The 15485-nt window shown below is 40.8% G+C and overlaps 1 protein-coding gene across 10 annotated transcripts in view; it reads left to right on the top strand.

The window, feature by feature from the left end:
* Window positions 1-12614, top strand: part of LOC131251452 (gamma-tubulin complex component 2-like) — a 51593-nt gene extending 38979 nt beyond the window's left edge. For 3 of the 10 annotated variants that reach the window (XM_058252154.1, XM_058252171.1, XM_058252222.1), the window contains 4 exons: window positions 809-1005; window positions 1162-1284; window positions 11878-12000; window positions 12094-12426. In XM_058252154.1, the coding sequence (XP_058108137.1) occupies window positions 809-1005; window positions 1162-1284; window positions 11878-11890 (333 nt within the window). In that variant the 3' untranslated portion in view covers window positions 11891-12000; window positions 12094-12426. Of the gene's footprint in view, window positions 1-808; window positions 1006-1161; window positions 1487-1507; window positions 1643-11877; window positions 12057-12093; window positions 12427-12595 lie in introns of those variants that run through there. The other 7 variants (XM_058252213.1, XM_058252231.1, XM_058252180.1 and 4 more) reach the window with 6 other exon arrangements.
* The last annotated feature ends 2871 nt before the right edge of the window (window positions 12615-15485 follow it).

Genomic DNA, 15485 nt, shown 5'->3' on the forward strand with positions numbered 1-15485 from the left:
TTTTGTATATTATTGTTTGTCGTGCAAATGCGTGAGTGGTGATAACAAAATCAACTTCAGTGAGCCGTTCAAAACTAATCCAATCTAAGTATCTATGTACAATGCCTGTGATCTTATTTCATTGACCTATCTAACGGGGAAATTTTGTTTTAAAATTTTTTCCCTGCGAAACACTTCTCACATGCTGGAATTACACCCCATTGACACAGCTTCTTGACAAGTGTTTAGCTTAGTGGGGTATTGTTTCTTGGCTAAATTAGATTGTTAGGTCCAAATATGATATATTTAAGTTCATTATCAAGCATTCTGTCTCTGTTCAAATGGCACACATGTAGCAGATTGGGACTGTTAATCTGTTGGGCCCAACCTTGGATGGGGGATGCCACGAATATCATGGGGTTTGGGGTGATCCTAACCACCAATTGGAGGACATTTGAGTGTTGATTGTAAGTCTTCCAACCAGTGGCTACTGTCATCTGACTGGTGTGGTTTTAGGGGCACATTCCATCCTTGTCAGGAGCCAGCAGATGGAACAATCCAGATGTCCTAGATGTGCTCCCACCTTTGCCAACACACACACACACACACACACCCACCCACCCACCTAGATGTGTTCCACATTTTCTAACTAAATGATAAGCAACAACCATTTATAGATTTTCTTTATGTGGTTTGTGTCATCTATTTATTTATTTTTTGTTCAGGCTCATAGAATAACTTTGTTCTCCGTAGTTCATATACTAAGTACTGCCTGCCTTTCACCTTGATTTCTTTTTATGTTCTTATACCTTTAGTTATCTCTATGCAGAAGGTGGAGAAACTGAAATCAATATGCCTTCAATATGCAGCAGCAATTCAATGGTTGATACCATCACTTTACATTCCCAAGCCCGAGACCGTCGAGAGTTCTTCCAGACTGGAAAAATCCAAACCTAGGAGATCAAGGCATAGAATCCAGGAATTAAATTTATCTCCAGAGAACACATCTGTCAGTGATTCTGTTATGTAAGTTGGAGTAAAAACAATAGAAGGCCTTCTGATGAAAACTAAGTTCCCAAGTATTGCTGCTCTTTTATATATATATATATATATATATATATATATATATATATATATATATATATATAAAAAAAATTTTAACTTTAGCTCTGCATACTGCAGGAAATTTGAGAAGGAATTCAATACCGAACTTCAGAGTCTCAGACCCATATTAAGCAGCAGTTCACAAGCTGAGCCGTACTTGACACATCTTGCACAGTGTATTCTGGGCATCGGAAATGATTAGTGAGTCCTGACCATTTGACCCTTTTTTTTTTTTTTTTTCCAGGTTTGTTGTGAAAGCTTTATGCTTTGTTGTGCTCATTGTTTGTACAATGCACGGTTGTCTGCGAGTTTGATATTGTTAGTGCTTAAACCAATTGTGAATACATTTTATTGTAGTTTCAATTTGTCTAATCAAGTTCACTTTGGTGAATCTTTCCTTGAATTTGTCAATTTGTGGTCTCAGAATTCTTCTATGTAGCTTCAAAAGTTATTCTTTGACATGCAAGAAGAGTTCGGCACTAATTCGACCTCATAATGATGTTCAAGATTTCAGAGGAGATGGAGGGAGAGTTTTGTGAGAACAATTGGGCCTTGCTTGGTAAGTGGTGTGGCAGTTCGGCTTTGAGATTCATGCTTTATGGAGATCCGTCATTGCTAACCGATACAGCATTGGAGTAGGTGGGATCAGCTGTTTTATTTTTTCTTTTTCTTTTTTCGTGCGGGGGGGGGGGGGTTCGTGAAATCAAGGTATTCCATAACAGTAATGGTGGTTGTCATGGCTACCGCTGTTACCATTACGATATGGACAGTAACGGTGGTTGTCGTGGCTACCGCTGTTACCATTACGATATGGGCCGTTAGTGCTTCTTCTTCTTTTAGAAACCCTAATTTGGCCATGTAAAGAACCATTATGGGCCAATTTTTCTGTAACGGCCATTACGACCCCGTAATGCATAATGGTTACTGCTGTTTCAGCCGTTACATAATCATTTTGAAATATGTTGCTTGAAATATGGTGCCATCCCCAATATTTTGAAAATAGAATGATATTCTCCCGGTATTTTCAGAATATGATGATTTCCCAACAATATCTTGGTATTGTCAAAATATTCCCAAAATTCGGATGATATGAAGATAGTAACTTCAAACTTTATGTTTATATTCTCATCTGAAACACTGAAAATTTTGTACCTTCTAAAACCTGATATTTTCCTAATCCTTTGTTTCCCACTCATGTTGTCAATATCATTGTTTTTCTCTTGTTATTTATTTATTCGTATTTTAAATTTTCTCTTGGTATATCCCAAGGAAAACCACAAATTTTGGAAAGATCCTGAAAATTTCTATGCTGAAAAATTGTCAACAATGAAAAATTTTCACTTTGGTTAATGTGAGGTTACTGGGTTAGGGCCATCTTAAGAGAGATGGGTAAGGCATTTCCTAAAGAGAGTAGGTTCAATATATGATTTGGTGGTAGCATTAGACTTTGGTAAGGGTTCTATGTGGCGAGGGATTATAGTTCCCCCGGGGGAACTTGACTTACTCATAGTTCCCATAGATTATGCAGTTTGGTCAATAAAATAGGTGTCATAACTTATCGCTTGGTCACTTTTTAGTTTCATCCATAGAGAGGAAGCTATGGAGTCTGTCCGTTTTACCAAAACCTGGAAAATTACTCCCCTTCAAAATGCATCTTTTTAACATATTAAGAAGCTTTTGGCAGATGCCTAAAAATGAGTTCATCTTATTTTAATTAGCAGTAATTATATATTAGAGATCTTGATCTACATAATTATTAGTGACATGAGCTCACTATGCATTAGAGATGAAGATCTCTAATACATAATTAGTATTTAACTAAAAGAAGATGAACTCATTTTTAGGCATCTACAAAACAGAGCCTAAGCATATGAGGCTAGCCAGAGCAATGAGACAGTTATTGGTTGTCAAGATCCTTATGTTGAACTATCTTCGACACTGAAATTAATGCTTCTGAAGCACGCCATATGAATTGGTAAGCAAAGGGGTAGGTAGACCACCACGTAGTCCTCCATAAAGGCGGCTAGGGAAGTTTGAAATTCTTTCTTCATTCTTTTTATTGTGGTAAGTTCTCAAAAATTTGGTAACTGATGTTGCTGAAAGTTGTTCAGAGGAATCTTTTGGAACTAGAGGACAGTTGTGACTGAAAAGCCCCATGTTTGACATCCAACCCATCGAATAGGTTGGCCCAATCATTGGGATTATTTTATGTAAAATTCAGCCACATCCACTTGCCAAGTGGACCACACTTGTATTTTGTTATTATCAATGGTTAAAAGTTGTTTTCTATCGTGTGGCACACCTAAAGAGTGGATGGGGCTGATTTTTCTACAAGGCAATTCTCATGGTGTGTACAACCTATTGGAAGTGTTGGATGTCGAACAAACATGATAGGTTGGAAATTATTCACTTGGTGGACTGTGGATTGTGGTCCAACTATCATTTGCATGATTGCTAATAGATATTTATAATTGTCATAAGAAAGAAAAAAAAGAACTCATAACCCTGATAAGTAGTACAAGATACATAACTAAACAATAGCTCATTGAATGACACATTGGTTAAATTGGTCACACTCTAACCTAGAGGTCAGGGTTTATTGTCTACAAGTCTACAAGTGTTTTTTTGTTGTCTGTCGAGATGTATCTTTGTATCTGTTCTTTCTATTAACTATCTTGATGGATGGTAATTTGTCCCTGTTTTCTTTTTCAAAATCTTAAAAACGTTTTGATTTTTCTACTTTATGCTGTTACACCTTAGGGATTGCCCTCTTTGGGATACTGTTACAGGATTCCTAGGTAAACTAGAATTTCAAATTTGTCTTGAATTTTGGAGGTGACTGAAAGGCCCGCTGCTGTTGATTTTCTGACCACTCCATTCCTTGGCTGATGGGGACATCATGCGCACACGTGCACGCATGCCACCTCCCTACGCATGTACGTACGAAGAAGGATGGCCCCACTGTCGATCTGGCTCGATGACGACGTCCAGGGAGGGTCGTCTAGTTAGAAGACAAAGTTTGGTTCAAAAGAGTGGGCCCGATAATCAAGTAAAGCCCATCATGGGCTCTCATGATCGTGACCCACTAGTCGGATTGATCTCATACTTTAGGTCTTGCTTATTAATATTATTTAGAACATCATGAACGCTTTAGTTTTCTTTGTTTGGTTTTTATTTTAGTTTACTTCATCGCCAAGTAATAGGTTGCGCACATGATGCGAGTTTTGGGGTATAGGGTTTTCCTATAAATAAGCACCTCTTGTAGCTCTTTTGATTCATTGAATATTAATAAAAATTTTGCGTTTTCCTACTCTCTGAGTTGTGAAGCCTAATTGGGTGCGAAACCCTCCTTTCATCGAAGGGTTGACTACCGTGGTGCGAAGCCACATCTATATCCCAATTCGCCCCCATCTATCGCCATCTCTATTACCCATCTTGTACCATCCCTTCTTCTTATTTCACCCCATCATCTACACTTCGAATTAATCATCTATTGCAGCAATTCTCTTCCCCACAACAGAATTTTAGAATCTGGCCCTACAGAAGGGCTGAAACTTCGACAGAGCACCACGCACAAACCGTACATCGGATTGAGCTGAGATTTGAGGGTTTTGGAGTCCATCCCTAGCCGACCAGGGCCAAGGTGACCTTTTTCTGAATAGTACGCCTCACACATGTGCGGCTGAGATCACACGCACGTGCATCTGGGCTATTATTGTTGTCCACGCGTGTAGTACTTCTCTGGTTCGTCTCTCTCCTATCTTTCACTCCGTTTTCACCCAAAATCCATAAACCTAACCCTGAATTACTCAAATCTTCAATTTTATGCCCATTTTCTTACCCTAGGGTTCCCCGAATTGGAATTTCTGAATTTGTTGGATTAGGGACTGATTACTATGCATGTGTGGATGATTATTTCTTATCTTTGAGTATCGTTTGGTTCATAATTTTTATTTATCCAGCCCTATTATGTGTAGGCCTGGACCTGCATAGATTCCCCTTAATTGAATGTTTGGACTTTCATGTGGGATATTGAATTTGTGTAATTGTTTCTGAACTAACATGATCTTAAGCCTGAAATCTCGCATATCATATTTAATTTTCATGTCCTGCATCAAATTTGGTATCAAAGCTTAGGGTTCTTATAGGGGAATACATTACTTGTTTATGGTTAGTTTGTTGAGTCCTTCATGCATGTAGTCCATCGCATGTAGCTTTTAGGAGTCCATAGTCCCTTATCTTGTCAACTATATTGCTGGATTTTAGTAACGCTGCATAGTTCCTTCATATATAGTCTCATAGGGTCATTTAGTTTTTAGACACATATAGTTGCCGTAGCAGGTCTTTAGGTTGAGCAAGTCAGTGTATGCCCACACGTACGGGTTGTGGTTTCGGTTTGCACCCCACACTAAACATGAAGCAACCACAAGAAATGGTGGCCAAGTTAGCCCAACAGGTTGAGTCCTTGAATAAGCACTTGGAACAACGTATAGATAAACACCTTGAAGAAATAGAGGCCTCCTTCAGGGCAAACCCCACCACTGGGGAGGATGCCCAATCTCAGACAGTTGGTTATGAGGTTAGACCAAGGAATGAAGGCGGCCAAGGAGCTGGTCATGGGTGCGTACCTGTGCACCTATCCCGTGAGGGACATTATGATCAATATGACCCAGATGCACAACTCCTCAAGGGAGTTCAGGTAGATGCTCCTACATTTGATGGCCACTTGGACCCTAAAGCCTTTTTAGATTGGCTTGCGGATATGGACCACTATTTTGAGTGGTATGATATGTCGGATGCTCGACGAGTCTGATTCGCCAAGATGAAGCTTGTGGGTCAAGCAAATAGGTTTTGGGCGACGGTTGAGGGAAAGAAAGAAAGAGCGAGGGAATTCCCAATAGTTCATTGGGTAGAGATGAAAGAAATGCTTAAAGAAAAGTACCTCCCTTTCTCTTATCGCTTACGATTGATTGAGGAGTGGTAGTCTCTTCGACAGAGTTCCATGAGTGTTGCAGACTATATCGAGAAGTTTGAAGAATACTCGACAAGCTGTGAGGTTGATGAGGACCCAATACTTACCCTTGCTCGTTTCAAAACGGGCCTTTATCCTAACATCAAGAGAGAATTGCTCGCCAAAGAGATAGACACTATTGAATAATTGTACCAAGTAGTGTTAGATGTCGAGCAATACCTTAAAGCATCTGTGAAAAAACGGTTTGACTTTCGCGAATCCGGTGCTAAGGCCAACCCCTCTGGAGCTAGACATAACACGAGATTCCAAAACAAACCTTCCCCTAATGTTCAGCCCAAACCCAATGATGATAAGGGTAAAGAGATTGTCGGGTCTAACTCGTGTGGAAGCGGGGCCGCTAGGTGTTTTAGGTGTCAGGGGTTTGATCATTTTGCTCACCAGTGCGGCACAAGAGAGGGCACCAAAGTACTCCTTATTGATGGGTAACTAGAAGTAGTGCCTCCAGAGAGTGATGGTGAGGAGGAATATGAGCCAGTCAAAACCCCTAGTGATGAGGAAGAAGGAACGCAAGAGTCTGCAAACCTCGCAATTGTGCGTTGCACTTTGGCTCAAGACAAGAGTACCGATGGCTGATGTTGTAACATGATCTTCTACACTTATGCAAAATGTGGGGAAAAGAGCTGTAAGATGATCGTGGATAGTGGTAGCTGTGCCAACATGACATCGACTAGCACTGTGAGTCATTTGAGTTTGAAGCTGGAAGCCCATCCTCAACCCTACAGTCTCTTGGGTTGATGAAACATCCATTTCAGTCTCGCACCGCTGTCTTGTCCCTATTCAGTTTGGATCATATAAAGACACAATTTGGAATGATGTTGTTCTTATGGATGTGGGCCATATCATTTTGGGTAAGTCGTGGCTCTATGATAGGGACGTCACCATATTTGGTCGTTCAAATGTGCGTACGTTCTGGTTTGAGGACAAGAAAGTCAAGCTAAATCCTTTGCCACCCAAGAATACGACTGGAAAAGAGTCCACTACATAGAGTGGTGTGAGCGGCCCAAAAGAAGTGGAGTCGAAGTCCAAGTCCAAACCGCTCCATATTTTGAATGCCAAAGACTTTGAGCGAGAAACGGAGGCTGACTCGACGATATACGCCCTCGTGGCTAGGAAGAGTGTACGAGAGACCAGCGTATAGTTACCCACTGAGGCAATTCAGGTAGTACATGAGTTTCGTGTTATCTTTTCTGATGATCTACCGAATGAGCTTTCCCCTATGAGGGATATACAACATGCCATTGATTTAATCCCTGGGACGACTCTACCAAACCTCCCACATTACAGAATGAACCCAAAGGAGCACGCTGAGTTGAAGAGGCAGATTGATGAACTCCTAGAGAAGGGTTTCATTCGAGAGAGCATGAGTCCGTGTGCCGTGCTCGCCCTTCTTACACTTAAGAAGGATGGTACATGGAGGATGTGTGTTGATAGTAGGGCCATCAACAAAATCACAGTCAAGTATCGGTTTCCCATACCGCGTCTTGATGACATGCTAGATATGATGGCCAATGCTAATCTTCTCAAAAATTGATCTCAAAAGTGGGTACCACCAAATCCGTATATGCCCTGGTGATGAGTGGAAGACGGTCTTCAAGATGAAGGATGAGTTATATGAGTGGCCAGTTATGCCTTTTGGGTTAACTAATGCTCCAAGCACTTTCATGCGTGTGATGACCCAAGTGTTGAGACCCTTCATGGGGAAGTTCTTGGTCGTATACTTTGATGATATCTTGATTTATAGCATTACTAAGGAGCAACACCTCAATCATTTGAGGCAGGTTTGTGAGATCCTTAGGGCCGAGAAGTTGTATGCCAACCTAAAGAAGTGCGCGTTCTTGTCTAGCAGTGCGATCTTCTTAGGTTTTATTGTGTCAGCTGAGGGCGTATCGGCGGATCCCGAGAAGGTCAAGGCCATCGTTAATTGGCCTGAACCTTGAAATATTCATAAGGTACCAGCTTTCATGGCTTAGCCACCTTTTATAGGCGGTTCATTCGAGGCTTCAGTTCCATCGTGCCTCCCATCACGAACTGCATAAAAAAGGGAGAGTTTCAATGGATAAAGGCCGCCTCGAAGGCCTTCAAGGAGATAAAGGTCAAGATGACAGAAGCTCCAGTCACGCGACTTTCAGATTTTTCAAAAGCTTTTGAAGTCGCATATGATGCGTTAGGAGTCGGCATAGGAGGAGTATTTAATCAGGAAGGGCACCTTGTCGCCTTCTTTAGTGAGAAACTGAATGAGGCGAAACAAAAATATTCTACCTATGATAAGGAATTTTATGCGGTAGTGCAATCACTACGCTATTGGCGTCATTACCTATTACTGCAAGAATTCGTCTTGTTCTCGGATCACGAAGTCTTGAGATACTTGAACTCTCAGAAGAAATTAAGCCTCAGGCTTGCCAAGTGAGTTCAATTCCTTCAAGAGTACACTTTCGTGCTTAAGCACAAGGCCGGTGTCGAGAATAACTCGGCCGACGCATTGAGTCGTCGAGTCGTATTACTCAACTCCATGAGCATATTGAAGTTACGGGCCTTAAGCACATCAAAGAAGAGTATTCTACATGTCCAAATTTCATAGTTGTGTACGAGTCGTTGTTAGAGAGTTCGTCAGGAGCTAATAGTGAATATTTGATTTTGGACGGATATTTGTTTAGGAGTGATCGCTTGTGTATACCACGCACCTCCCTCCGTGATTTTCTTATCTGAGAGTTACATTCAGGAGGGGTCGCAGGTTATTTTGGTGGTGATAAGACCATTGCCCTAGTGGATGATAGGTTTTATTGGCCAAGCCTCAAGCGAGACGTGACCAAAATTATAGGGCAATGCCGTACTTGTCAACTGGTAAAGCAAAAGAAACAGAATACAGGATTATACACACATTTGCTAGTCCCATTCATCCCTTGGCAGGACATCAGTATGGACTTCGTGCTTGGACTTCCTAAGACTATTCGGAAACACGATTCCATATTTGTTGTCGTGGACCGTTTCTCTAAAATGGCTCACTTCATTCCTTATTCTAAGACCTCCGATGCATCTCATGTTGCCAAGCTGTTCTTTAGTGAGGTCGTCAAACTGCATGGGTTACCAAAAACCATAGTGTCTGACCGTGACGTGCATTTTATGAGTTCCTTTTGGAAGACACTATGGCACATGATGAATACTAGGCTCCAATTTTCTTCTGCCTACCACCCTTAGACCGATGGCCAGATTGAGGTAGTTAATAGGAGCTTAGAGAGTTTAATTCGATGTTTAGTGGGGGAGGATACCAGGACATGGGACACTGTACTACGCATAGCCGAGTTTGCATATAATAGTTCTATTAATAGGTCTACAGGTCTACGTCCTTTTGAAGTCGTTACTGGTTACAAGCCTAGGAAGCCTATTAATCTTATCCCCATGTCATTGTCCCATAGGCCATCAGAGTCTGCAGAGTCTTTTGCGCATCACATACATTCATTGCATCAAGAAATTAGGCGAAAGATCACTACTAGTAATGGACATTATAAATTTTTTGCAGACCAACATAGACGTTTCAAAGAGTTTAATATTGGAGACTCTGTGATGGTCCGCATCAGGCCCGAGCGTACCCTCCAGGGGCCGTTCGTAAGTTACACGCGCGTAGCGCTGGGCCCTTCAAAATTATAAAGCGAAACGGTCTCAATGCGTATGAGGTAGATCTTTCACCTTCTATGGGAATTAATTCTACATTCAATGTGGAAGATCTAGTTGCTTTTCAGGGACCCACTGATACTTTGTCCGGCTCTTCGCTCACCCATCCTGATTCCTCAGATTTACCCCTTGATCCATGGCCTTTTTCCGACCTTTCATCTCAGCCTCTGTCTCCCATACCTAGCCTTCACACATCCAAAGAGGAAATAGATGATGTCCTGGACCATGAGACAGTTTCCACGTCAGATGGCGGGTTTTAGAAGTACCTGGTTAAATGGAAGTCACGCCCAGCTTCAGACAGCACGTGACTCACCGAGGAGGAGCTTCAGAGACTTGATCTTTACATCTCGGAGCGGTTCAGTAGTTTTATTTTACCAATGGCGAAATCTTCGCAGCCGGGGACATCATGCGCACATGCGCACCCGCGCCACCTCCTACGTACGTACGTACGAAGGAGGGCCCCACCGTCGATCTGGCTCGATGACGACGTACAGGGAGGGCCTCCTAGTCAGAAGACAAAGTTTGGTTTAAAAGAGTGGACCCGATAGTCAAGTAGAGCCCATCATGGGATATCATGATTGTGGCCCACTAGTCGGATTGATTTTTATTTTAGTTTATTTCATCGCCAAGTAATAGGTTGCGCACATGGCGCGAGTTTTGGGGTATAGGGTTTTCCTATAAATAGGCACCCCTTGTATCTCTTTTGATTAATTGAAGATTAATAAAAATTTTACGTTTTCCTACTCTCTGAGTTGTGAAGCCTAATTGGATGCGAAGCCCTCTCTTCATCGAATGGTTAACTACCGTGGTGTGAAGCCACATCTATCCCAATTCGTCCCCATCCATCGTTATCTCTAGTACCCATATTCTACCATCCCTTCTTCTCATCTCACTCCATCATTTACACTTTGAATTAATCATCTATTGCAGCAATTCTTCTCTCCACAGCAGAATTTCAGAATCTGGCCCTACAGGAGGGTTGAAACTTCGGCGGAGCGCTACGCACAAACCGTACATCGGATCGAGTTGAGATTTGCGGGTTTTAGAGTCCATCCCTGGCCGACTAGGGTCAAGGTGGCATTTTTCTGAATAGTGGGCCCCACATACGTGCGGCCGGGATCACAAGCACCTGCATTTGGGCCATTATTGTTGTCTGCGCGTGCGGTACTTCTCTGGTTCGTTTCTCTTCTCTTTTTCACTCCGCTTTCACCCAAAATCCCTAAACCTAACCCTAAATTACTCAAATCTCTAATTTTATGCCCCCTTTTCTTACCCTAGGGTTCCCTGAATTGGAATTTTTGAATCCCTTGGATTAGGGATTGATTAATATGCATGTGTGGATGATTATTTCTTATCTTTGAGTATTGTTTGGTTCATAATTTTTATTGATCTATAGCCCTATCATGTGTAGGCCTGGACTCGCATAGATTTCCCTTCATTGAATGTTTGGACTTTCATGTGGGATATGAAATTTGTGTAATTATTTCTGAACTAACATGATCTTAAGTTTGAAATCTCGCATATCATATTTAATTTTCATGTCCTGCATCATTGGCTCTTTAGAAACCATAAGAAGAGAAAGAAAACAATAAAATAAAATAAAAGGTACTCCACACGCTTTTAACTTTGCAGCGGTGTAATTCCATTTTTATCTAAGCTACCTTTAGGAATTTGGCCTTGTAATCCGTGAATCCTCTAACCAAGGGAAATGGAATGGTAGCAATGCTAGAAGTGGAATTTGGTAATGCCCACTCTCCATACCTTTAGGAATTTGGCCTTTTAATCCGTGAATCCTCTAACCAAGGTAAATGGAATGGTAGCAATGCTAGAAGTGGAATTTGGTAATGCCCACTCTCCACCAAACATGTGACAGGAAGACATTAATTGAAACCATCCATCTGGTGGGCCCTATTGTGGATGATCTGCGGTTTAAAAATAACACCTATTTAACAGTCCTAGCTATAGCACTTGGGCACTTCTCCCTGCTGAATGTTTATCGTTAACCTTTGTTTTTAACTATTGGATTGAGAACAGCTGTAACACTGCTTTGATCATCTGATCAATCTGGTTTTTGAACCATTTGTCATCTCCAGTATTGGGTACTAGATTCAAGGTCCGGCATAATTTGAAGTGAGGGAATGCTACTATGTTCCGGTCCTACCTTTTCTGCCTTATCTTTTGCCTCATCTGAAAGGCACTGCAACATGGAGAAAAAGGTGATTGATGATTTTCTTCACTATTATTATAATTTTTATTTATTTATTTATTTATTTTTGTTTAAAATTTCCTTCTCTTTCTTGCATTTCAAGGGATGGATTTTCTCTATTAGTTGTCTGCGTGAACTGGATGGATCACTTTCCAAGACTTCCATGAAGCTGACATAGATGTGTCTCCCTATCAAATTTCATATTTTAGCTCATACAGTTTTACTGGTTACAATACGCATGTGGGCCCCCCGAAAGGAAGATTTGTTCCCTTTGATCGGTCTGCATAGGCGGCCAAACAGTTGAAAAAAGGGTATCGTACTTGGATATGTGGGCCCCACAAATGTGCGCGGGTTCAGTGTTCCTCTTATCATCAAGGGATCAATGTAATTGGGAAGTCATTTTCACGCACTATCAATAATTACATCGTTTATTATTGCTTGATGTAGATTGCCATCTTATGACAACTTGCTTTCCTTTCTGTGGATCAATGGATCTGACGGCGGGTTCGCCATAGGAAATCCCATTCCCATAGGGTAATAAATGATAATTCATATTTGTTATCTGAATGATATGCGGCAGCCCGATTGATCTTTGTGCCTCACAGGCTGAATCCTCAATGAAATGCATGATCACACAAGTGGTTCATCTTTGTCATGATGGTTTGTGGTTGGCAGAACTAACGGCTATAAGACAGCGACCCGAATAAATACCATGACGTAGTGTTGGTGATGGAATTCCCCCTCAATCTCTACCGACTAATGATTATGGAAACCGCAATTTTTAATTGACCATTTGTAGCATTGATGGAAATGATCTAGGTGCCCATGCGGCCCACATTCATGTATACGTGTGTGATCAAGGAGATGGAACAGCTCTAGCTGAATAGTAACGTGGCCTCCATTAAAAGCTGCTGTGAGTCCAGGTATTTGCCCGAAAAGCTAGGAGCTTTGGTTTATATGGGGGTATATTCGTCATTTCATTTCCAATTAGGTCGGTAATGGTTGGTGACGATGATGGATTAGAAAGAAAAATAAGTTATATATTTATAAATTAGTCTATTATGGATATTGACAGTGAAAAGATTATTATGTAAAGAGAAAAGCATTAATATTCTAACTTGTGGTGGATGATGCGCAGCACCGGGAAACTACTTCTATATTGCATACATCGATCCCCTACTGCGCCGTAATGGCAGCACTCGGAACATGCCCTCATCCAAAAATGAGGCTTGTAGACTCATCAGTTGGGCCATGTGTATAGAAAAATTGACAGTCTGAGAAGAAGACCCGTCCTACGATCAACTTTCACATGTGGCCCACGTGATGAGTAGACTGACCGGTCTAATTATTTTAGGCCAGGGAATGTTCATGTAGGTCCGAACCTAATGAGCTGTTTGGATTTCTCAAAGTGGGGTCATGGTTGGGGTCATACCAACTGTTGATATCGGGAGTCCCATCTGCTAACAAGGGCCAGTTTGGTAAAATTTATTTTCAGCTATTTTCAGTAATTTTCTGTGATTAAGATCATTTGGCAAATCAAAAAAATTAAATACTTAATTTGAAATTTCACTGAAAAATGGATTTTCCTTATAATCTTTCCCTCCCTTCAGTTAACACAGACTGCAGTAAGTGATTTTGTGTTAAAATCTTGTACCTTTTGATTAAAATATCCTTAAAAACTTATTGTAAATGGCAACTTTACCCTTTTCTATGTGATTTTACTTGCAAGCTTTCAAAACATGGAGGCCACTAAAACCGGATGCTGAAGACTATTTTGATATTTTGTCAGTTTATCATAAGAATAATGGTAATTCTTTAGTCATAATCTTTAGTTGTAATATAAGTTTACGCACATACACTAGATATGTTCTTTATCCAATATCAAGCAGTTTTTTCAAAAGACGCATTATTGCAGTTGCTCCTAGTGATCGATTGCGAGTTTTTCCTTTTGTTTGATTCGCATTGGTATTATGAAAGTCCTTTCTTGTGGAAGGCATAAAGTAATCCATCTTTGAAGGAAGAACTCCACCCTTCAAGTATCGCCTGATCGTTATCAAATTTTGAAAGTGGTTGAGTAAGTGACTGATCTTCTCAGAATCTAGTCATATACATTCGTATTGGGCACATTTGCTTATTTTGGCGCTTGGGGTCAAAGTTGATCAGTTTGGATAAAACCATTGTATCAATTCTAGTACACTCGCACATTTGAAAACAAACCGAGCATCCAACATTTTTTGGCATGCCCAGTGATACTATAAATTACTTAGTTGCCATGACATTTAGTTGACTCAAGTATATTTGCAGGTGCAGTAATCATTCTGAATCATGAACTAAATGAGTGATCGTAATACTTCAACAGCCGCTGTTGCAGCTAATGAGCCTCCTACTCATGAGTAGTTGTAAGTCCAATAAGTGCATGGGCAAGGAAATCCACCACCTAGTTCAGAGCCTATTCCTCCATATCTAGATAGACCATCGGCATCTCAGGTTAAATCTCTTGAGACTATGTCAGCCGAGATGGTTGATATACAAAGGGGGATTCAACAAATTGAAGAACTATCGTGAGTTCAAGAAAAACACTCATGAGTTCAGGACAAAGTTTTTAATAGGTGGATGGTCGGCCACACCAAGATCATGAATCAGTTTTAAACTTAATTGTTAATAAAGTACTTGTTGCACCTCAGCAATAGGCCGATGCAAATTCTGTTGAAAATCAGGCAGTTTTTAATAGGTGGATGGTCGGCCACACCAAGATCATGAATCGGTTTTAAACTTTAATTGTTAATAAAGTACTTGTTGCACCTCAGCAATAGGCTGATGCAAATTCTGTTAAAAATCAGGCAGTTTTTAATAGGTGGATGGTCGGCCACACCAAGATCATGAATCGGTTTTAAACTTTAATTGTTAATAAAGTACTTGTTGCACCTCAGCAATAGGCTGATGCAAATTCTGTTGAAAATTAGGCACCTGTACCACTAGTCCAGGTGATGCCACAGACAATTCCATTACAACGAAACATAACACATGTTCCTATCCTTGGTCCAATTCAGGATGTGTAAAATTCACCGATACCAGTAGATTTCAGACATCCTAAACGTGTTTTGTTCACAACCCTAAGTGTAGGGTCGCGATGTAGTAATAATCTCGGTGAGACCGATGTCGAATTCACAGGGACTAATTTCGTGTGTTTTCTGAAAGCAACTAGAACTAGAAGAAGATGAAAACCTAAATTTGAAATATTTGAGAGAGTAATTGTGAGAGATTTAATGAAAAACTTAAGATATTCAAAGGTGGAAAACTAGGGTTTTCAAGGATCCACTTGTAGAGATCAGGGAGATCTATGCTTAATTCAAGGACACAACTAGAATCAGAACCCCATCTTATCCAATTGGAAGATATCTCACTAAAACCAAATCTGAACTTCATTTGACCTAGTTCTCAATGGATGAGAGGTGTGAGAACTGGAAATGATTCCATCACAAAACCATGCCTAGG

Source organism: Magnolia sinica, chromosome 1 (genome assembly GCF_029962835.1).
Source record: "Magnolia sinica isolate HGM2019 chromosome 1, MsV1, whole genome shotgun sequence".
NCBI lineage: Eukaryota > Viridiplantae > Streptophyta > Magnoliopsida > Magnoliales > Magnoliaceae > Magnolia > Magnolia sinica.